At 40.8% G+C, this 24,873-nt stretch overlaps 1 protein-coding gene across 1 annotated transcript in view; it reads left to right on the top strand.

The window, feature by feature from the left end:
- Positions 1-24,873, top strand: part of LOC140720674 (uncharacterized) — a 189,719-nt gene that overhangs the window by 130,530 nt on the left and 34,316 nt on the right. Inside the window, 4 exon segments of the mRNA XM_073035523.1 lie at positions 1,358-1,480; positions 6,868-6,990; positions 12,379-12,501; positions 13,521-13,643. Coding sequence (XP_072891624.1) covers positions 1,358-1,480; positions 6,868-6,990; positions 12,379-12,501; positions 13,521-13,643 — 492 coding nt within the window.

Raw genomic sequence — 24,873 nt, 5'->3', positions numbered from 1 at the left:
AAACAAGCTGCGAGAGAAAGCTCTCTCACCAGTTAACATAACAAAGAAGCATTTTTAATTTTGACGTAACAAAGAAGCCAATTTCTTAGCCTCAGCAGTAACATAGAAGGAGAAACTCCTTACACAAGTCAGATTTTTGTCTGCTATAGATCTGTTGTGGTGGCAGGAAAATGACAGCAGCTCCAGGTCCTTGCTCAGTTAGTAAATTTGAGCCATCACTATCCCTCAAAGTGCTTCATCACAGTAGATGTGAGCAATAGTTGTTGAGGTAGCTCACCCTGGTCTTGCACAAATAACCAATATAATATGTCATGAAACTTGGAGGTAAGGAGGTTTTGGGCGGACCACGTGAAAGTGAGCGACATGGAAAGGACCAGCCAAGAAACGTCTCTGGTTAGGAAGTACAGGTTGAGTACCTATTATCTCTGAAATGCCTGGGGCCTAAAGTGTTTTGGACTTAATTTTATTTTTTGGATTTTGGAATATATAATGAGATGGCTTGAGATCCCCATGCACAACTCTGAATTTGCATGCCACCAGTAAGTAGTCCTTGTCTGACACTTGTACATCACACATGTACTTAATGGTGAAAATTATTGTATACTGTTAGTAATGAAATTATAATGTGTGCAGGGAAACAACAGCAACATTGGGAGAACACCTGAATCAGCTGTTGAACAACAACAACAGGCTTTCAGTCTCCACCTGCAATACTGTGTTTAGATTAAAAGATCACAGTATTTGTGTTTTACTTTGGTTTTGCTATATGTAAGGTATAAGAACAATTAGTTGGAGACTTGCAAGCACAGAAAATTCTGTAGATGTTGGCGATCTAAAGCAACACATAAAATACTGGAGGAACAGCATCTATGGAAATGAATAAACAATTGATGTTTCAGGCTGAGACCCATCAAGTCTGGATAGGAAGGGAGAACATGCCAGGATGGAAAAAGGTGGGGTGAGGGGACACTTTATGAATGGTACCTCTCCTTCAAATACCAGTAATCTCTTTAGACTCTGGAAAAGCAATTGCTAAGGGCTCTAATGCCAAATCAAAAAGCAGAGGGCTCAAAAGACAACCTTGTCTAGTTCCACGTTGGAGTTTATAGGGTTTAGAATTCTGAAGATTAATAAGGACCTGAGCAGAGGGAAATAAATAAAGTAATTTAATCCAATGAATAAAATTTGGTCGAAAATTAAATTTTTCTAAGGATGTAGAAAACCTAGGTTTTTACCAAACTTCCATAGAGTTCCTTTTGTACAAACAGGTGACTTTGGCATAATCCAGTTGCTTAAAGAACACTTACATGTTTAATCCTCCCAGGGTCTTGTACTAATCTGGATTCTATTTTCTTAGGTAATAAAACCTGTGGTAGTTCTGAGTTCACATGCCGTGATAGACGTTGTGTGGCTGGAAAGTGGAAATGCGATGGGGATGCTGACTGTGCAGATGGATCAGATGAAAGTCCAGAACTGTGTCGTGAGTATTGAGCTGAATCTACTAGATCTGGGGAGGTAGTCATAGTCAACTCTGGATTAAGAGGTCTGGAATTTCAACTACTTGGGTTAGTGCTTCTGCTCTAAGTCGGTTCATGAAACTCAATTCTAATACATTTGGGGATTCTCAATTGGAACAGGATACTTTATTGCCAAAGAATTAAATGTTGGCAATGCTTGTACACTTCTATCATTATGGGTGTTTAAAACTAGATTAGTTGCTCATGTGACCTTCAGCAGCATGTATTTACTGGGCCATTATACTGCAAATCAACAAGCACAACAAGCTGGAGGGACTCAGCTGGTAAGGCAACATCCGTAGAAACGAGTAGTCAACGTTTCGGGCCGAGACCCTTCGTCAGTCCTGTCCTGACGAAGGGTCTCGGCCTGAAACATTGACTGTTCGTTTCCACGGATGCTGCCTGACCTGCTGAGTTTCTCCGGCTTGTTGTTCATGTTCCTTTGACCACAACATCTGCAGTGTACTTTGTGTTTACTGTAATGCAAATCAGGCTGCTGTGCAAATCCATGAGGTGTGCCTGCTCCCTAACCTGAGCGGTATGATGCAAGCCCTCGCCAGCGTTGCGATGTCCAATGAATAGATTGGGTTCCTAATTAGTCGCAGGTATAAGATGTGAATGAACCAGTGCACATGTTGAAGATGCGACAGTGGACTTGATGTCGGTGTGCCATTGATCACATTCAGGTCTTTCTTCGCAGTAAGGCGCAAGGGAGTAAATGAAACCCCTTCACTGGTTTGCCCCTCCACCTGCCTTTTCAGCAACTTCTGAGTGTAGTTAATGTAAACGCGTGAGGTCTCGTTTTGCTTTGTGCATGGTTTGCTTTTTGATAACAATAGATGGCTCAATTGGAGCGTTAAACTTTTAAGTATTTGCCCTGAACGTGAGGCTTGCCTCACTTTTGACCTTGTAATTGTAGCTTCAAACGCGTCGCGACTGTCTCTTGAAATAAAAGGGTTGAGGCCTTAGATTTCTTGGCTGGAGTGAATATTTGTGAAATATGGGTCAGTACAGGCAGGGAGGCGGAACATGCCATTCTAGTCTAGTGTCCCACTTGTGGTGTAGCAAACCGCTACACCGTGAATGTTACCATGTTGGACTCGATTCCCGCTTCTGTTATTTGATGCCTTGAACTGCAGACCCGCCTCTGAAAGCGATTGGTCAGCGAATTGTACTAACTGTCCAATGGTAACTCTCGGTGCCGCACTTCCTCCAGGGATTTTTATTGAAGCATGGCCTGTGCATAAACTTCATGCTGGCGTTTTCCCCTGAATTCCCGTTTCGCGTCAAACGGCACTTAAAGTAAGAACTACATTTTAGATTTGCCAAAAATCATTAATGACCTTCATGTTAACATTTTTGCACTGTGTACAAACAGACCCTCGGACACAACCCGCTCCCTGGGCAATTCTTTGTTGCGGAATACAATTTCTGTAGGTAAATTAGGCCATCTTCATTCCCTTTGACTGTTTCGGTGCTGGTTGCAAATAATGAGTACTTAACTCAGACCACTAGTTAGCATGTAAATAAAAGTTCACTTGCTCAATTAACTATATTCCCACGTGATTGTCGGTATAAAGAAAGGCTGATTATTTGAAGTTGCTGAGGATTATAATGACACTTGAAAAATTAGGATGCCGGCAACCTAAGGCCAATGGCTAAAGAATTGATAAAGACAAATGGAGGCTTTCCCTTGTACATCAAATGAATCATCATTTTGCAGGCAATGATTCTCCATGCACTTCACAAGTGAGCAGCTGCTTAGCCTGCCAGAAATGTTCCCCATTCCCAGATTGTGGAAGGGGTTAAAGGTCAATCCTTGCTGCTTTAGGGCAGTTCCTTCAGTCCATCGTATGGGACTTCATGAAGAGCTGAAGGTGTAGACCAGAAACTGAGGATTGAACAATCCCATGAATGTTGCAATGGGAATAAAGCTGGCAGCAAAGTGAAGGGGCTCGCCCCCTCCCAAAACACTGCTGAGTGGGGTAGATGACCAGGAAAATATGCAAGTGTTGGAGAAACTATACAAGTCCTTCAAAATAGCAGGGTGAGCGGTACAGTTGGGATGGCCAAGTTTGTAAATGAGAATCGGGTTTATTATCACTGACACTGTAAAATCTGTTGTTTTGTGGCAGTAGTAAAGGCAAAAATACAGTGAGTTACCATTTTAAAAACAGTGCAGAACAGAAATGGGGAGATGGTGTTCATGGACTCTTTAGAATTCTGATGGTGGTGTGTTAGCTGTTAAAATGTTGAGTGTGGGTCTTCAGGCTCCTGTACCTTGCAGTTGGTAGCAATGAGAAGAGGGCATTTCTTGAGTGGTGAGGCTCCTTAATGGTGGATGCTGCCTTCTTGAGGCAGCACCTTTTGAAGATTTCCTCTTTGATAGGGAGGTGTGTGATCACAACAGAGGTGGCTGAGTCTGTGACTCTGCAGCCTCTTTCGATGCTGTGCGTTGAAGTCTCCATACAACCAGTCAGAACGCTGTCCACTGTGCACCTGTAGAAACTTGCTAACCAGATCCAGAATGGCCTGGCACGAGACAGTGAACCTGGTCAGGTGTCAGATCTCTCTGGGTGACTATATCAGAGACGGTGACCACAACTCCCTGACCTTTGCCGTGGGAATAGGAATAGACAATATGGGGACATCGTGATGCAATTAGAGAGGAACGTGGGAGTGTGAATTGGGAACAGATGTACTGCGACAAAGAGGGAATGCAGGATGGAAATGTGCAGGTTATTTTGGGAATACTTCCATGGAATTCTGGACAGACATTTTAAGGTGACAGGAGGCAAGTCTGGGGGGGAGGACAGTTTTTATGCTGTCAGGTGGAGGTGGGAACATTACAGACATTTACGACTCTTGGACACATGGGTGATAGATAAATGAAGGCCTATGTGGGAGGAAAGAATTAGACCTTGGAGTAGGGTGAAGGTTTGGCAGAACATTATGGGCTGAAGGGCCTGTACTGTGCTGTAACATTCTATGCTGAAGCTACTGACCTTTTTCGCCCATTGAGGATTCTCGTGTTCTTCCGACTTCCTTGTCCTGAAATCCACAATCAGTTCCTTGCTCTTTCTGTCATTGAGTGCAAGGTTGTTGTGACCCCACTCAACCAGCTGCTCATCTCAGCCCTGTACACCCCCTACCTGGGATTCTGCCAGCAGGGGTGGTGTCAACAGGAAATTTATAGCTGGTGTCTGAGATTTGCCTGGCTTTACAGTAACGTTCAGAATGGTAGGTGAAGCACAGTCCTTGACGTGTACCTGTGATTATCAGGGAAGAGAAGTTATTTCCAATCGCACAGAGGCACACCAGCTTTCCATCCCTGCAGCATGCATAATTCAAAGAGGGCGATCACACAGCTTCCACAGAATCCAATCCTGGATAAGCCCCCACAGTGTAGTCCCCGGTAAGCCTCAGGCTCACTCAGCTCGCTTCCGTCTAGGGGGAGCAGGCTTCGGCCCCACCAAACTGGGTAATCAGCTTGTGTAGATGCTGTGTGATGTCCCCGCCTCGCCCAAAAACACACAGTACACCATATGCGATTAAATGATTACACTTTATATATCTTACTGGAACTATGTACTTAATAGAGGTACAATATAAAAGGAAAACGTAAAAGGCGCAAAACTTATCAAAGTTCAACCACTTCGTGCACAACCGTTGGAGCTCAGTTAACGAAGTCTTCTTGGCACCATTCAATCCCCTCAGACCTCCTCGACCCGCCGCCTGGGACCAACAACAGTGGTCGACCAGACACTCCACACGAATCTGTCCTCGCCGAAAACACTGGGCCTCGGACTCCCGCTCGACTTCCGTTCCGTCGCCCAGCTTACAGCATCGCGCCTTCTCTCTCTAAATCCCCCCACGTCTTTCCCCCCCAAAAGCTCATGCAACACTAGCTCACAGAGACCACAAGAAAGACTAACAGCTATCCCAATAGGTTAACAAATGAATACAATTCTCCTTATCAGTAATACAACCCAAACAAGCTGCGAGAGATAGCTCTCTCACCAGTTAACATAACAAAGAAGCATTTTTAATGTTGACGTAACAAAGAAGCCATTTTATTAGCCTCAGCAGTAACATAGAAGGAGAAACTCCTTACACAAGTCAGATTTTTGTCTGCTATAGATCTTTTGTGGTGGTGGGCAAATTACAACAGCTCCAGGTTCTTGTTCAGGTAGTGAATTTGAGCCATCACTATTCCTCAAAGTGCTTCATCACAGTAGATGTGAGCAATAGTTCTTGAGGTAGCTCACCCTGGTCTTGCACAAATAACCAGTATAATATGTCATAAAACTTGGAGGTCGTAAGGAGGTTTTGGGCGGACCACGTGAAAGTGAGCGACATGGAAAGGACCAGCCAAGAAACGTCTCTGGTTAGGAAGTACAGGTTGAGTACCTATTATCTCTGAAATGCCTGGGGCCTAAAGTGTTTCGGACTTAATTTTATTTTTTGGAGTTTGGAATATATAATGAGATGGCTTGAGATCCCCATGCACAACTCTGAATCTGCATGCCACCAGTAAGTAGTCTTTGTCTGACACTTGTACATCACACATGTACTTAATGGTGAAAATTATTGTATAGTGTTAATAATGAAATTATAATGTGTGCAGGGAAACAACAGCAACATTGGGAGAACACCTGAATCAGCTGTTGAACAACAACAACAGGCTTTCAGTCTCCACCTGCAATACTGTGTTTAGATTAAAAGATCACAGTATTTGTGTTTTACTTTGGTTTTGCTATATGTAAGGTATAAGAACAATTAGTTGTAGACTTGCAAGCACGGAAAATTCTGTAGATGTTGGCGATCTAAAGCAACACATAAAATACTGGAGGAACAGCATCTATGGAAATGAATAAACAATTGATGTTTCAGGCTGAGACCCTTCAAGTCTGGATAGGAAGGGAGAACGTGCCAGGATGTTAAAAGGTGGGGTGAGGGGACACTTTATGAATGGTACCTCTCCTTAAAATACCAGTAATCTCTTTAGACTCTGGAAAAGCAACTGCTGAGGGCTCTAATGCCAAATCAAAAAGCAGAGGGCTCAAAGGACAACTTTGTCTAGTTCCACGTTGGAGTTTATAGGGTTTAGAATTCTGAAGATTAATAAGGACCTGAGCGGAGGGAAATAAATAAAGTAATTTAATCCAATGAATAAAATTTGGTCCAAATTTAATTTTTCTAAGGATGTAGAAAACCTAGGTTTTTACCAAACTTCCATAGAGTTCCTTGTGTACAAACAGGTGACTTTGGCATAATCCAGTTGCTTAAAGAACACTTACACGTTTAATCTTCCCAGGGTCTTGTACTAATCTGGATTCTATTTTCTTAGGTAATAAAACCTGTGGTAGCTCTCAGTTCACATGCCGTGATGGACGTTGTGTGACTGGAAAGCGGAAATGTGATGGGGTTGCTGACTGTGCAGATGGATCAGATGAAAGTCCAGAAGTGTGTCGTGAGTATTGAGCTGAATCTACTAGATATGGGGATGTAGTCATAGTCAACTCTGGATTAAGAGGTCTGGAATTTCAACTACTTGGGTTAGTGTTTCTGCTCTAAGTTGGTTCATGAAACTCAGGTCTAATACATTTGGGGATTCTCAATTGGATGAGAATTTTGGCAACTTTATTGCCAAAAAATTAAATGTTGGCAATGCTTGTACACTTCTATCATTATGGGTGTTTAAAATTAGTTGCTCATGTGACCTTCAGCAGCATGTCTTTTTTGGGCCATTATGCTGCAAATCAACAAGCACAACAAGCTGGAGGGACTCAGTTGGTCAGGCAACATCCGCGGAAACGAGTAGTCAACGTTTCGGGCCGAGACCCTTCGTCAGTCCTGTCCTGACGAAGGTTCTCGTCCCGAAACGTTGACTGTTCGTTTCCACGGATGCTGCCTGACCTGCTGAGTTTCTCCGGCTTGTTGTTCATGTTCCTTTGACCACAACATCTGCAGTGTACTTTGTGTTTACTGTAATGCAAATTAGGCTGCTGTGCAAATCCATGAGGTGTGCCTGCTCCCTAACCTGAGCGGTATGATGCAAGCCCTCGCCAGCGTTGCGATGTCCAATGAATAGATTGGGTTCCTAATTAGTCGCAGGTATAAGAGGTGAATGAACCAGTGCACATGTTGAAGTTGCTACAGTGGACTTGATGTCGGTGTGTCATTGATGACATTCAGGTCTTTCTTCGCAGTAAGGCGCAAGGGAGTAAATGAAACCCCTTCACTGGTTTGCCCCTCCACCTGCCCTTTCAGCAACTTCTGAGTGTAGTTAATGTAAACGCGTGGGGTCTCGTTTTGCTTTGTGCATGGTTTGCTTTTTGATAACAATAGATGGCTCAATTGGAGCGTTAAACTTTAAAGTATTTGCCCTGAACGTGAGGCTTGCCTCACTTTTGACCTTGTAATTGTAGCTTCAAACGCGTCGCGACTGTCTCTTGAAATAAAAGGGTTGAGGCCTTAGATTTCTTGGCTGGAGTGAATATTTGTGAAATATGGGTCAGTACAGGCTGGGAGGCGGAACATGTCATTCTAGTCTAGTGTCCCACTTATGGTGTAGCAAACCGCTACACAGTGAAGGTTACCGTGTTGGTCTCGATTCCTGCTTCTGTTATTTGATGCCTTGAACCGCAGACCCGCCTCAGAAAGCGATTGGTCAGCGAATTGTACTAATCGTCCAATGGTAACTCTCAGTGCCACACTTCCTCCAGGGATTTTTATTGAAGCATGGCCTGTGCATATACTTCAGGCTGGCGTTTTCCCCTGAATTCACATTTGGCGCGAAACAGCACTTAAAGTAAGAACTGCATTTTAGATTTGCCAAAAGCATTAATGACCTTCAATTTAATATTTTTGCACTGTGTACAAACAGACCCTCGGACACAACCCGCTCCCTGGGCAATTCCTTGTTGTGGAATACAATTGCTGTAGGTAAATTAGGCCATCTTGATTCCCTTTGACTGTTTCGGTGCCGTTTGCAAATAACGAGTACTTAACTCAGACCACTAGTTAGCATATAAATAAAATTCACTTGCTCAATTAACTACATTCCCACGTGATTGTCGGTATAAAGAAAGGCTGATTATTTGAAGTTGCTGAGGATTATAATGACACTTGAAAAATTAGGATGCCGGCAACCTAAGGCCAGTGGCTAAAGAATTGATAAAGACAAATGGAGGCTTTCCCTTGTACATCAAATGATTCATCATTTTGCAGGCAATGATTCTCCATGCACTTCACAAGTGAGCAGCTGCTTAGCCTGCCAGAAATGTTTCCCATTCCCAGATTGTGGAAGGGGTTAAAGGTCAATCCTTCCTGCTTTAGGGCAGTTCCTTCAGTCCTTCGTATGGGACTTCATGAAGAGCTGAAGGTGTAGACCAGAAACTGAGGATTGAACAGTCCCATGAATGTTGCAATGGGAATAAAGCTGGCAGCAAAGTGAAGGTGCTCGCCCCCTCCCCAAAACACTGCTGAGTGGGGTAGATGACCAGGAAAATATGCAAGTGTTGGAGAAACAAATACAAGTCCTTCAAAATAGCAGGGTGAGGGGTACAGTTGGGATGGCCTAGTTTGTAAATGAGAATCGGGTTTATTATCACTGACACTGTAAAATTTGTTGTTTTGTGGCAGTAGTGAAGACAAAAATACAGTGAGTTACCATTTTAAAAACAGTGCAGAACAGAAATGGGGAGATGGTGTTCATGGACTGTTTAGAAATCTGATGGTGGTGTGTTAGTTGTTAAAATGTTGAGTGTGGGTCTTCAGGCTCCTGTACCTTGCAGATGGTAGCAATGAGAAGAGGGCATTTCTTGAGTGGTGAGGCTCCTTAAGGGTGGATGCTGCCTTCTTGAGGCAGCACCTTTTGAAGATTTCCTCTTTGGTAGGGAGGTGTGCGATCACAACAGAGGTGGCTGAGTCTGCGACTGTGCAGCCTCTTTTGATGCTGTGCGTTGAAGCCTCCATACAACCAGTCAGAACGCTGTCCACTGTGCACCTGTAGAAATTTGCTAACCAGATCCAGAATGGCCTGGCACGAGACAGTGAACCTGGTCAGGTGTCAGATCTCTCTGGGTGACTATATCAGAGACGGTGACCACAACTCCCTGACCTTTGGCGTAGGAATAGGAATAGACAATATGGGGACATCGTGATGCAATTAGAGAGGAACTTGGGAGTGTGAATTGGGAACAGATGTACTGGGACAAAGGGGGGGAATGCAGGATGGAAATGTGCAGGTTATTTTGGGAATATTTGAATGGAATTCTGGACAGACATTTTAAGGTGACAGGAGGCAAGTCTGGTGGGGAGGTCAGTTTTTATGCTGTCAGGTGGAGGTGGGGACATTACAGAAATTTACGACTCGGACACATGGGTGATAGAGAAATGAAGGCCTATGTGGGAGGAAAGAATTAGACCTTGGAGTAGGGTAAAGGTTTGGCAGAACATTATGGGCTGAAGGGCCTGTACTGTGCTGTAACATTCTATGCTGAAGCTGCTGACCTTTTTCACCCATTGAGGATTCTCGTGTTCTTCCGACTTCCTTGTCCTGAAATCCACAATCAGTTCCTTGCTCTTTCTGTCATTGAGTGCAAGGTTGTTGTGACCCCACTCAACCAGCTGCTCATCTCACCCCTGTACACCCCCTAACTGGGATTCTGCCAGCAGGGGTGGTGTCAACAGCAAATCTATAGCTGGTGTCTGAGCTTTGCCTAGTTTTACAGTAACGTGCAGAATGGTAGGTGAAGCACAGTCCCTGACGTGTACCTGTGATTATCAGGGAAGAGAAGTTATTTCCAATCGCACAGAGGCACACCAGCTTTCCATCCGCGCAGCATGCATTATTCAAAGAGGACGATCACACAGCTTCCACAGAATCCAATCCTGGATAAGCCCCCACAGTGTAGTCCCCGGTAAGCCTCAGGCTCACTCAGCTCGCTTCCGTCTAGGGGGAGCAGACTTCGGCCTCTCCAAACTGGGTAATCAGCTTGTGTAGACACTGTGTGATGTCCCCACCTCGCCAAATAACACACAGTACACCATATGTGATTAAATGATTACAGTTTATAGATCTTACTGGAACTATGTACTTAATAAAGATACAATATAAAAGGAAAACGTGAAAGGCGCCAAACTTATCAAAGTTCAACCACTTCGTGCACAACCGTTGGAGCTCAGTTAACGAAGTCTTCTTGGCACCATTCAATCCCCTCAGACCTCCTCGACCCGCCGCCTGGGACCAACAACTGTGGTCGACCAGACGCTCCACACGAATCTGTCCTCGCCGAAAACACTGGGCCTCGGACTCCCGCTCGGTGTCTGTTCTGTCGCCCAGCTTACAGCATCGCGCCTTCTCTGTCTAAACCCCCCACGCATTCCCCCCCAAAAGCTCACGCAACACTAGCACACAGAGACCACAAGAAAGACTAACAGCTATCCCAATTGGTTAACAAATGAATACAATTCTCCTTATCAGTAATACAACCCAAACAAGCTGCGAGAGAAAGCTCTCTCACCAGTTAACATAACAAAGAAGTATTTTTAATTTTGACGTAACAAAGAAGCCATTTTATTAGCCTCAGCAGTAACATAGAAGGAGAAACTCCTTACACAAGTCAGATTTTTGTCTACTATAGATCTGTTCTGGTAGCAGGAAAATGACAGCAGCTCCAGGTCCTTGCTCAGGTAGTAAATTTGAGCCATCACTATCCCTCAAAGTGCTTCATCACAGTAGATGTGAGCAATAGTTGTTGAGGTAGCTCACCCTGGTCTTGCACAAATAACCAATATAATATGTCATGAAACTTGGAGGTCGTAATGAGGTTTTGGGCGGACCATGTGAAAGTGAGCGACATGGAAAGGACCAGCCAAGAAACGTCTCTGGTTAGGAAGTACAGGTTGAGTACCTATTATCTCTGAAATGCCTGGGGCCTAAAGTGTTTCGGACTTAATTTTATTTTTTGGATTTTGGAATATATAATGAGATGGCTTGAGATCCCCATGCACAACTCTGAATTTGCATGCCACCAGTAAGTAGTCCTTGTCTGACACTTGTACATCACACATGTGCTTAATGGTGAAAATTATTGTATAGTGTTAATAATGAAATAATAATGTGTGCAGGGAAACAACAGCAACATTGGGAGAACACCTGAATCAGCTGTTGAACAACAACAACAGGCTTTCAGTCTCCACCTGCAATACTGTGTTTAGATTAAAAGATCACAGTATTTGTGTTTTACTTTGGTTTTGCTATATGTAAGGTATAAGAACAATTAGTTGTAGACTTGCAAGCACGGAAAATTCTGTAGATGTTGGCGATCTAAAGCAACACATTAAATACTGGAGGAACAGCATCTATGGAAATGAATAAACAATTGATGTTTCAGGCTGAGACCCTTCAAGTCTGGATAGGAAGGGAGAACGTGCCAGGATGGAAAAAGGTGGGGTGAGGGGACACTTTATGAATGGTACCTCTCCTTAAAATACCAGTAATCTCTTTAGACTCTGGAAAAGCAATTGCTAAGGGCTCTAATGCCAAATCAAAAAGCAGAGGGCTCAAAGGACAACCTTGTCTAGTTCCACGTTGGAGTTTATAGGGTTTAGAATTCTGAAGATTAATAAGGACCCGAGCGGAGGGAAATAAATAAAGTAATTTAATCCAATGAATAAAATTTGGCCGAAAATTAAATTTTTTTAAGGATGTAGAAAACCTAGGTTTTTACCAAACTTCCATAGAGTTCCTTGTGTACAAACAGGTGACTTTGGCATAATCCAGTTGCTTAAAGAACACTTACACGTTTAATCTTCCCAGGGTCTTGTACTAATCTGGATTCTATTTTCTTAGGTAATAAAACCTGTGGTAGTTCTCAGTTCACATGCCGTGATGGACGTTGTGTGGCTGGAAAGTGGAAATGTGATGGGGAAGCTGACTGTGCAGATGGATCAGATGAAAGTCCAGAAGTGTGTCGTGAGTATTGAGCTGAATCTACTAGATCTGGGGATGTAGTCATAGTCAACTCTGGATTAAGAGGTCTGGAATTTCAACTACTTGGGTTAGTGTTTCTGCTCTAAGTTGGTTCATGAAACTCAGTTCTAATACATTTGGGGATTCTCAATTGGAACAGGATACTTTATTGCCAAAAAATTAAATGTTGGCAATGCTTGTACACGTCTATCATTATGGGTGTTTAAAATTAGATTAGTTGCTCATGTGACCTTCAGCAGCATGTCTTTTGTGGGCCATTATACTGCAAATCAACAAGCACAACAAGCTGGATGGACTCAGCTGGTAAGGCAACATCAGCGGAAACGAGTAGTCAACGTTTCGGGCCGAGACCCTTCGTCAGTCCTGTCCTGACGAAGGATCTCGGCATAAAACGTTGACTCGTCGTTTCCGCGGATTCTGCCCGACCTGCTGAGTTTCTCCGGCTTGTTGTTCATGTTCCTTTGACCACAACATCTGCAGTGTACTTTGTGTTTACTGTAATGCAAATCAAGCTGCTGTGCAGATGTCATTATCTGTTTCCACCATAGCACAGAAGACTGTCTTGTACTGCAGTCCTGAAACCTGAAGGTGAGGGAGGAAGAGAAGAGCCACACCTCCAGCCAGGGTTCATTCTGACCTTTCCATGGAGTTTTACACCCTTGTGATTGCACAGATTAACTGGTGTGTAAATATATGTTGCATTCTGGGTAGGGCAATGGAAACGTGAGGAGAATAAAATTGGCTGGAATAGTATTAGTATTTAAAAACAACTGAATTAAGAGCCTGTTTCCAAGCTGTCATTGACTGTAAAGGGTTCTAAAAGATATTATACCAGAAGTGTCAAGTTTGTCTCGACAAGTGCTGCTTGACCAATGGAGTGTTTTGCAAATCTTTTTAATTGAGGACTTAGTTAATGGTTGTTTGTATAACACACTTGCTTATTTTGCCTGCAGTTTTAAAATTTATTTCCTAATGATAGAATATTTTAAAAAAGGCTATAGACATGAGAACTTGCCATGTCAATGAAATCAGCTACAACCCTGGATCTACTCAGTGTATCCCTGTGTCCTGGAGATGTGATGGTGAACAAGATTGTAATAATGGTGGAGACGAAGAGAATTGTGGTAGGTTGCAATGCCGATACAAGAGCTGGGCATCTCTTTGTCTCTTAGGGTTGGCTTTGAAGTATTGACTGTCAGGCCATTCTGTTAGAATGCCCGTTCATGAGATGTTACAGCAGGTAGAGCTGTTGCCCTTCTGCCCCAAGGAACTGGGTTTGATTTTGATTATACTAAGGGCCATGCACACTTCACTCTGGTCATGTGAGATTCCTGCCATAATATTGTAGATTAGTTGGCTACTGGAACCTTCCCTGGTAGGTTCATGGCAAAGGCGATCAGGAGTTGATTGTATGTGAAAGTAAGTTCCTAGAAAATGTGAAAATGGATGTAATGGAGTTGCTCCCTGGGGAGACAGCACGGTCTGAGTGCTTTCCATTCAGTTGGTACTGACTTTGATACGACACATCGATGTTGAGCAGCGATTGCTCTTCATGCTTCAAGTGGTGACAAAACGTAAGGTGAGTGTAAATGCTAGCTGACTTCTGCAATGTTAACGTTTCCTTTTGTTTATAAAAGCTTCAGCCTGCTTCAAGCAGAAGCTGGTAGATATTGATACAGCGATAACTGTGGTCAATTCCTGCATCAGGGTTGGTCTTAAAAGTCATAGAGCACCACAGAACAGAAACAGGCCCATCTGGTCCATGCCAAACTATTATTGTGCCTAAATCCCTTCAATCTGATCCTGAACTTGAACCATCACCCATCTATTTTATTTACCCAAGTTTCCTGAATGCTGAAAATGAACCCACATTCATTTCTGCTGAGAGCTGATTCAACACTATCACCTCCCTCGGGGTGAAATTCCCCTTAAGTGTTTCACCCTTCACCCTTAACCAATGACCTCTAGTTCCAGTCTCTCAGTGGAAAAAAACCTATTTGTGCTTACCTTATCTATACTCAAATTTTGTATACAGTTGGCCCTCTTTATCCTCGGGTTCTGCGTGCGTGGATTCAACCAACCGCAGATTGGGAAATCCCAGAAGTCAAGCATTGTTCACCTTGTCTCAGTCGTTCGCTACTTGTGTTGTGAGCGAGAGGAAGGGAGTTGTTTAAGGCTAGTAAGGGATGGCTGGCACTGGTATACTGATCTGTTGGGCCAGATGTATTGTCATATCTGCTTTATACCAGGGATGAGAAAAGCATTGTAGCCCCATACATTTTCTGAGGTCACAGACTTAAGAAATGTAAGTCGTTTGTTTAATTTTCTTTGATTTTAATTCATTTCCAGTGTTCATTTTTAAGTTAAACATTATTTTTAGTTCAATTATTTATATCGCTTTGAATTGTTTTTAAATGCTTTTGATTTATAAAAGATATTTAACGGTAGTTTAAAGGCCTTTGACAACAACAAGTTGCTGAAAGGTCATCAGGGTTGCTCACATGAGGTTCAGTTTCTTTTCACAACCAGTTGATTTCATTGGCTGGTGTGACAAAAGTCTTGGAGGCAATTTGGTGCGTGGTGGTGCTGACTGACCATCAGTTGATAGAATTTACAGAATGGTTAAAATACCGGAGGCTGCCATTTAGCCCATGAGGTCTACACCAAATCTATTTAAGATCATTCAGATTATTACCACCACTCATCCCTCTGCCAAAACTACAACTGAATCTGTCTCCTCTACTCCCTGGACAATTCCCTGGTCACCTAAACAATTCCTATGTGATGGTGTGTTGGGGGGGGGGGGAATCCTCTAGTTTTATTTGGATCTTCTGCCATCACATTAATTTTGTGTCTGTAGTGCTTGATCTGCCAAGCCTCTCCTTCCCTAGAGTGTTGCACCGATAATCATGCATAGCCTGAACCAGTAGTTCATAGAGGTTTATGAGCACAGTAAGAGTGAGGTAATCTGAATGAACATGAGGCTCCTCCTGGCTGTATTTTCTGTTAAGCATACAGTACATATATTGTTGTGAGTGCCATTGAGTTGTTGACTCATGGCAACCCTATACAGAGTGTAGTTGTCCATAGGGTTTTCATGCGAAGATATAGAAGTAGATTGCCAGGCCTTTCCTCAACAGTACATAAAAAACCATAGATAATTCAGTTTTTTTTTTAAGCCCCTTTAGAATTGTGCTCTCTAATTCATTGTGACTCTTCTCAATCTTCTCACCAAAAATTGTCTTGCTCAGCTCATTGAGTACTATTTGGGAAATAAAGCTGAGAACATCTTTAAGTCATGTGTGCATATTATTTATTAAACACTTTTTAATAAAAATAGACTGGAACTTCAAGAATAAATATAATTTTCTGTATAATGCAGTAAAATCAGTCAAAGTTAAAATAAAACTTGGTCAAAAGGACAGTGACAAAAGTCGTGAGAAAGGAAAAAGTAGGAAACGGCTGGTTCGTACTAAAATCAAGCCCGTCATTAGTGATGATGACCAAGAAAACAATAAGTTTTCGATTAGAGTGATTTATTATTGTAGAATTTTGCTTGAAAGGCATTTTGAAATTTAGAAATGTTCACTGTGCAAACTATTTCTATATAATCTAGGTATCTTCAGTTGAGCCATTATAAAATGACCACTAAGATTATTTACTCCATAAAAGGAAGTTTTCCTGAATGGTGTCTGTCTGCTTGGTATATTTTTTTCTCTGTTATCCTGCTCTTCCCCCCACCCCCCACCCATTCACAGTCCATTGTCAAAATTTGTAAATTAAGTGATTCCATTTTTTACCAATTGCATTGAAGCTTCTGACTTGAAAACGTATACTGTACAGCTTGACCTGTTACACATGACTTAGTCTATTGTTGTGTATTGTTAAAGTCAAGTTTTCTTTAATATTCCCATCATTGGAGGCTTGAACAAATAATGGCACATCCTATAACAATAACTTTTTTGGATTATTAGCAATAAGAGGATTACATTTAATAAAGTGGCTTTAATTTTTTGTTATTATAAAAGAGTGAGGAAAATTTATATTAGCTTTAGAAATACGTACCAAAAAGTTCTTTTCAGTATTTTTTTAGACTGGTCCTAGATTCACAGGCTGCAAATGAGGCATTGGTGACATCAAACTGAATTTGCATTCTGTTGGAATTTAGGCTGTAAAAGAGCAATCGTTTCGAGAAAGGTTTGGATCCTCTATTAAGATTGGCCTTCCTCCTGGCAGAACAATGTGTCAGATTTTTCTGCCAGAATGTGCTTGTAAATACTCTCAAGGTCACAAATTTTTATAAAGGATAGATGTTATAATTTGTCTGTGTACATGTTTTACTCCCTCTGTGTATTTCCAAAGTGTCGTGCATAACAGTGTGATGGTAATAATATAAGAACCAACTCATGGTCATAAGGACACGAATTGCAACTTATAAAGCGGCAAAATATTAACACTGCTATCAGTAATCCTGGTTTCTCCACATCATATTTGGGAAACGACTGTACTAATCTACCACAAGCTGAAAATGCTGTCTGATCAGGCAACATCAGTGCAGAAAGAAATGGAATTAACTTATCAGTTCAAGGTTAAGATCTAGTCACATTGAATGAAAGAAATGTATTATATACATTTATTTTTTTAAAAATTCAACAAGACTAAAGTAATCAAAAGCTCCTATTCTATCACCTTTGTGGAAGGTTTCATCTTTGAAAATAGCTTGTCTTTCCTATAATTCTGAACTATAAATATTCTGGTAAAAAGATATTTAGTAATTTGCTTTTCTCAGATGGAATGAACTTTAACACCTCAATTCTTTTAAAACATTCTACTACAATTTGATGTAAGCAGCAATGAATCATTTTATGAATAATTTGGGATGGGAACTATATTGCTAACTAAGTCTCAAAGAATTGGTTGCACGTGATGGTGGGTATTCTGATCTCAGAAGTTGCATGTATTTTTTTTAATCAGATGAATATTATGCCAAATGTATCAAGATTAATCTGATATACAAGTGTTTTCAATTGTATGAAAATGTAAAACTCGGTCTTTTTTCTCTTCCTCAGGACCAATCTGATATCAGTGGAAGTGAAGATGAATGAACTAATAACAAGAATGTGAATTGCTTCATGGACAAATCTTTGTTTCAGTAACTTTACCAACTGTTTTGTTGCACAGCTACTTATAATTTCTCCTTCCCTACTTCTCACTTCCTTGGATTGTCTTTTTATTGAAAAGTAAATCTGTTAGTAGAACAGTATACAGTCGGCCCTCCTTATCCGTGAATTCAACCAACCGCGAATCGCGAAAACCTGGAAGTGCTCTTCTAGCAGTTGTTGTTTGAGCATGTAGAGACTTTTTTTCTTGTCATTATTCCCTAAACAATGCAGTATAACAACAATTTTACATAGTATTTACATTGTATTAGGTATTATAAGTAATCTAGAGATGATTTAAAGTATACAGGAGGATGTGTGCGGGTTATCGTGGATCGGGATCGAAAAAAATCGGATGTTCTCTTACTAAGTAAGTCAGAACATGTACACCCAGTATTATTTAGCGTCAGTTAGTCAAACGTTTGTCTTAGTATATAGTATATATTTTACCTTTCTATGCATATAAAACACTTAATGAATGTTTCAGCGCTGGGCTCGGGAACCGTTCCCGAGTGTGAGCCAGTGACAGACCACTTTTGAGTGCACTCTCCATCTGTGGTGGGTTGATGTGCAGGATCAAAAACTCAAAACCCCAAAACCCCAAAACCCAATAATTAAACCACTGCGTTGTTTAGTAATAATTGTAGATTTCATCGGGCAGGGCATTTCTCACTTTATCTTATAAAATTGTTCCGATCATTGACCGACGTAGCCTAACGCTTTTCCAATGACTGATGGTGTTTCACCTCTTCCGATCGCTTAATTATTTCCACTTTATTTTCGATCATGATTATTTTTGTGAACAGAAACACTGAGGATTCAGAGCTCTGGTGCCGGGTCCTAATGTCCACCGCACTGAGACAGGTCTGTGGTTCCACTGGGTCTGAAGATCCACCACATTGAGACAGGTTGAATAAGGGACTTGAGCATCCGTGAATTTTGATATCCGTGAGGGGTCCCGGAACCAATCCCTTGCAGATAAGGAGGGCCGACTGTATAATCTTTAGTTTTATGTAAGCATGAGCGAAGGAAATGATTTCATAGCTATACATCTGTTTGCATCACCATATATTTGCTTTAAGCTTGTCAAAAATGAGTAAAAAATTGCTTTTGAATTGTATCAGTTTATATATACATTAAAATGACAGTTTTGTTGTCTTGAGGGTCAATGTCTCCACAGCTTTAAATTCTGACAAATATAATTCAAGTGGAAAATTTGCTTCATATGCACATCCCTTTTTAGTTAATTTGTTTTGAAAATATTGTTTTGCAACCAGTGCTGGTAATAAGCTTTTCCTTAAGTGTACTTAATTCTTGCTTTCTTTGCACAATGTCTTTGGTGTAACTGATTGCCCAAGGCAAATAAAATCTAATTCAGTTGTAAAGGGTAAACTTTTTTTTGTCTGTGTTCATTTAAGCACTAATTAAAAATTTAGCAAGATTAGGAAACTTAATGAGGAATCCTGAAAATGTTATTTTGTATTGCCACTATTGAGCTCAAGATTAAAGGTCATCTTATGAAAAAATTGTAAAGATGTATTTTGTGACTTCCTTGTGAATTATTTTTAAGCTTTGTGTAAAAAGTTACACAGAATTAATGTATCGTGTAACAGGAAACTTCACTTGTCTTGAGTCTTTGATGCCTGTTCTTCATTATCAGAAAAAAATAGAGCAGATCACTTTTCCACTTGAACTCAAAAAGACCCTCTTTTTTAAAAATACAGTACAAATTTGAACAGTTATTTAGGAAAGAACCTTGGCAATACTAAAATTAAATGTAGCTTGAATGTATGAGGGTGATGGTACATTTATGGTGATTTCTTTAATAGTTTGAATTCAAATTGTGGTTATAATTTTGTTACCGGTTTCCTTGCATTTTCTCATTGTAATTGCTTGTGAAAGTTTTGATCTATCAATATGTCAGAGAAGTGTATTTTAAACTTGTCAATAAAAATAATAAATCTACAAATGTCATGCAGCATTTTTAATATTTATATAATTTAAGAATATTATGTTCTTTCAGTATTGTAATTATTTGTCTTAAATACACTCCACTGTCTTTTGTTTTTATACATTAGGGATTTTGAACACCTGATACATAGCTGTTTTTTTATTTCACTTGGAATTAATCACAAGTATTAAGCTAAAAAGCATATCTGGAAATACATGGATTTTGGCTGCCAGTGACTAGTGGTGTTCCTCAGGGGTCAGTTTTGGGACCACTGCTTTTCACATTGTTTGTCATTGATTTGGATAATGGAATTGATAGCTTTGTGGCAAGGTTTGTGGATTATATGAAGATAGTTGGAGGGGTAGGTAGTGCCGTGGAAGCAATGCAATTGCAGCAGGACTTGGACAAAGTGGAAGAATGAGCAAAAAAAGTGGCAGGTGGAATACAGTGTTAGGAAATCTATGATAATGCATTTTGGTAAAATGAACAATAGTGAATGAATATATATAAATGAATATGTTTTTATGAACCCCATAACTGGGTCACTTACCAGCAAAAATAGAGAGGTCCGCTGAAGTCTGATGGTACTATTTTTAAACATTTTTATTTAGAAAGGGGCACAAAAGTAAGGTTAATACAAACATTCAGATAATATACGTCGTCAATACTCAATCTAAAGTGCGGGTATAGTAATAATCAACAATAAGAAGTAGCTCTATCGTTTGTCTAGGGGTAAAAATATTGTCCGATGGAAATATCAAAGTCTCTGGAGTTCATGCAGGCTTTTAGCCTTTTGGGGACCGCTGGGTTTCACGTGTTGGAGAGAGAGAGAATTTTTGGTGAGAAAATAAACTTGCCAGCCTTTTGGACTCAAATCGTTGAATCGGGAACGTGGGTTCCCCGTTGTCAGTTCGAAGTCCTTTTCGGTGTTATCAGCCACTCGTTCCCCAGGCTAGGGGAACGAACCACACGTGGCTTCCGAATAGCTTCCCGTCATCACGGGAGCGATGAGCAATGGTGTCTCCTTCTGGTGCGTCGCTGGGGTACTGCCTCCTGCAGTCCCCTTTTTATCTTGAGTTGTAGATGTCAATCAAGGTAGGGTGATACAATCCCCACCCCACATTGCCCAAGGGTGTCCATGTAGCCCTGATAGCTGGCACGTAGTATAGAGTCGCTATCCACAAGGGTGTCTCCAAGAAACAATGGTCAAAATCCGTTGCATTGTCTCTCATTTCCTGGGTCCAAGACCCAAATTAATAGCGATCTTGTGATTCTCAGGAAGGAGGGGGCTGGGGTCATAACAATATATAAATATAAATATAAATATAAAATATATAAATATAACTAAATGAACATTATTTAAATGGAGAGAAGGTGCAAATATCAGAGGAGCAGAGGGACTTGTGCAAAACTCCCAGGAGCTTAATTTACAGGTTGAGTTTGGTAAAGAAGGCAAATGCAATGTTGATATTTATTTCAAGGGGAATAGAATATAAAAGCAAGGAGATAATGCTGAGGCTTTATAAGACACAGGCTGCACTTGGAGTATTGTCAACAGTTTTGGGGGTCCATATCTTAGAAAATGTGTGATGTCATTAGACAGGGTTCAGAAGGGGAATGAAGGGGTTAACATACGAAAGCGTTTGGCAGCTTTGGGCCTGTACTCACTGGAATTTAGCATGGGGGGGGGGGAGTTTAGAAGATCTCATTGAAACCTACCGAACATTGACTAGATATGGTGGATGTGGAGAGGATGTTCACTGTGGTGGGGGTATACAGAACTTAAGAACATAGCCTCAAAATTGAGGGGTGACCTTTTGGAACAGGGGTAAGGAGGAACTTTTTTAAACTGAGCAGTGAATCTGTAGAATGCTCTGCCATAGACTGCAGTGGAGGCTAAGTCTATGATTATATTTAAGGTGGAAGTTGCTGATCGGTCAGGGCATCAGAGGGAATGGGATTGAGTGGGATCCAGGATCAGCCATGCTGGAATGGTGAAACAGACTCAACAGACTGAATGTCCTAATTTTGCTCCTGTGTCTTATGACTATGAACCTGTTTTGTACAGTCAAGACAATGTATTTAGTTCAACCAATCATGCAAATATTTCAAAACTACCATTTGTTTAAATGTGTAGAGTGTGGCTCATTTTCCTTGACCTTCATTTCTGTATCTGTAGGTTTACTTACTTTTTTTGTTAGAGATTAGAATAGTGCAGCAAAGGCAGGTTGGTCTTGCAGATATGTAGGAGCTATCTTCTAGTATGCTTTGAGTCAGCTGTGTCTTGGAGCTTGGCCTCTGAACATGGTTATCTGTATATTGCCAGAGATGGAGGACCTTCATTGCTGCCCTAAACACCAGCGGCGTAACGGGCAGTAACTAACTGCATATTGCAGCTCGGCCTTCATTCTGGATTGTGGTCACTGAACATCAAATAGGTTCTCCTTAATTCTGAAAATTATCCTTACTCTTGCATGGGAAGCTTGTTGGAGTTGAGGCACCATGTTGCAGCAGGAAAGATTGAGTGAAGTGCTGGGGTAATAAAATAACTGATTTAACCAATTTTTGATACTGTTATAGACCCACTGTTTAGTATTATGGTTTGCATGTCATCATGAAACAAATGAATATGGAGTGGCATTCCTAAAGGCAGCTGAATTCGAGAAGGACATTTCACAGTCTCGCCTTATTTGATGAAGTCAAAGTTTTAGGATGGTTGATTAAGGTAATATTTGGTGACTGGTATTGCTCCCTGTAGTTTTCTTGGGAGTTGTCACACAGTGAAGTTTGTCTACTGTAGATCCAATACTGTAAACGCTAGGATCTCAAGCACATTGACATCTTGTTGGCAGGGATGGTGGGGGGCAGAAGAATTGTTGAAAACCTGGTATCAGAACTGATGCAGAGTCTTGACACAAAAGGTCAACAATTTAATGTACGTTATACCCACTGATGTGGCTGGGAGAAACAAAATATCTATGTTAAACTGTCTGTACCTAAGGTCTCAATTTAACAATTAAAAGTTTCCTTTGCATCTCATAGGATCTGCATTCAAATATGTGCTGCACCATTTCTTGACAAGTGCACTCCTTACAAGTTCCTGTATCATGCATATTAATTCTGAACAAGGAATTATTCAGCCTAGTGTGTCCAGTATGTAAATGTGTAAGTATGACTTCTTTCCTCCTATTATCCCCATTTTCCAGTTGAGCTCTCGTCATTCTCAGAATGTTATATGAATTAGGTCCTTCTTTCCCTAATCCCAACTTTTTAATTATGGCTTTCACCTCCCCTTCATGCAAAGGCACCACAACATTTAAATCCTTAATTTTTAGTGATATCTTGGTGAGAGCTGACACCTTGTTTCCTTCGATCCCAGCAAGGGCATCCAAAAGAAATGGATACGTAAGCCAAGACCCTGCAGACTCAATAGATGTAGAATGTCTGGCCTACAAATTGAAATGCCTGTTTTAATAGATGTCAAGACTGAGAAAGAACAAATCAGAGCACAGAAGTCCATAATCAGGGTATAATTCTTTGACCCATTCCAGGGCTAAAATGATAGCAACCATATCAGACATGAATACTGATACTTTGATAATCTTTTCTTAGTAGTCTCCTAAAACATAAACAAAAACAACTGATTGACCTGTGATTGGATTCTTTGAACTATCTGTGTAGATGTGTAAAAATCCGTGTTTGCCTTGCATATATTGCTGAACCTCCTGTGCCACTGATAAACAATCACTCCTCACCTTGATCTTTTCTTGAAGGCTTAAATCAACCACGGGCAAAGGGAAAAACCGTGAATGACTGGCAGAGAGCAAAATACTGGGACCATATTCCACACTTTTAAAAAAAAAACAAGATTTTGTGTCTATTCCCATCCAGCCAAAACTGAAGACCTTACAAATGTGGTGCTCCCAATATTCTACTAATGTTGCCAATATTGGATGATCAACTTTATGTCCTCTTGTGTTAATCCTATAAATCATTGCTTATAACCCTGTAACTTGCAGAAATGTAAAGGTAATTCACTCATTTCTACCAATAATGCCAAAATTGGGAAATGATTTAATAGCACAACAACATGATCTCAATGCTTAAGCTTGAACTTTATCTAGGGGCTTTAAGACCGCTGGTGAAGTTGACCCCATAAGCAATACACTCGTCATCAAAGATAGATCTGATCATAGCAAGATACATTTATTTAGGTGACCAATCACAGCCAATTAAGTAGCTGAGTGTACTAAGGTTTTTTTTTAAAGACTTTTATAGAATTTTATTCACATACACCATCCATGTTAGCCTTATGTCCATCCACATACCCAGAAACTTTACCATTGACTCTTGTTTAGGAGGCTTACTGTATAACTTGAGATCAATTGTGGGTGTAATGTTCCTTTTAGAAAACAAATAACTTGAGTCTTTGCAAAAGAAAGTTTAAACCCCTACTGACATCCCCATTCCTTCACATCATTAATAGCTGTCTTTATTTTCCTAACTAGTTTAAATTCCTGCCTCTTTTCCACAATGCAACTTCATCAGCATATAATGATTGGAAATGTCTGAGCAACATTTTATTAAATATCATTAATCATAATGTTAAAGAGGAGTGGGCTACACACACTCCCCTGTGAAGCCCCATTCTCTATTTCATGCTCCTTAGTAATTGATATTCTCACCCTAACATATCTTCCTGTCACAAAATATCTTGAATTCAATTGAATATTCTTCACCTCAGAAGGTTCAAAGGTTCACTTATTGTCAAAGTATACAACTCTGAAATTCTTCTTCTCTGGGTAGCTGTGAAATGAAGAAAGAAAAATGTATACAGACTCCCAAACAGTAGTAAGGATGTGGTCTACAAATTACAATGGGAGATAGAAAATGCATGCCAAAAGGACAATGTTACAAAGGTCATGGGGGATTTCAATATGCAGGTAGATTGGGAAAATCAGGTTGGTGCTAGATTTCAGGACGGGGATTTTCTAGAATGTCGACAAGAAAGCGTTTTAGAGCAGCTCATGGTTGAGCTCACTAGGGGATCAGCTATTGTGGATTGGGTGTTGCGCAATGAACTGAATTGATTAGAGAACTTAAGGTAAAAAAAAAACCCTTAGGGGACATGATCATAATATGATCGAATTCACCCTGAAATCTAAGTAAGAGAAGCTAATGTCAGACATTTCAGTATTACAGTGGAGTAATCGGCACTCTATTCCATTGTAACATTAGAAAAAC

The sequence above is a fragment of the Hemitrygon akajei genome, chromosome 2, assembly GCF_048418815.1.
Source record: "Hemitrygon akajei chromosome 2, sHemAka1.3, whole genome shotgun sequence".
Classification (NCBI taxonomy): domain Eukaryota; kingdom Metazoa; phylum Chordata; class Chondrichthyes; order Myliobatiformes; family Dasyatidae; genus Hemitrygon; species Hemitrygon akajei.
Note: the sequence above shows the minus strand (reverse complement) of the source record. Positions and strands in the feature narration are given on the sequence as shown.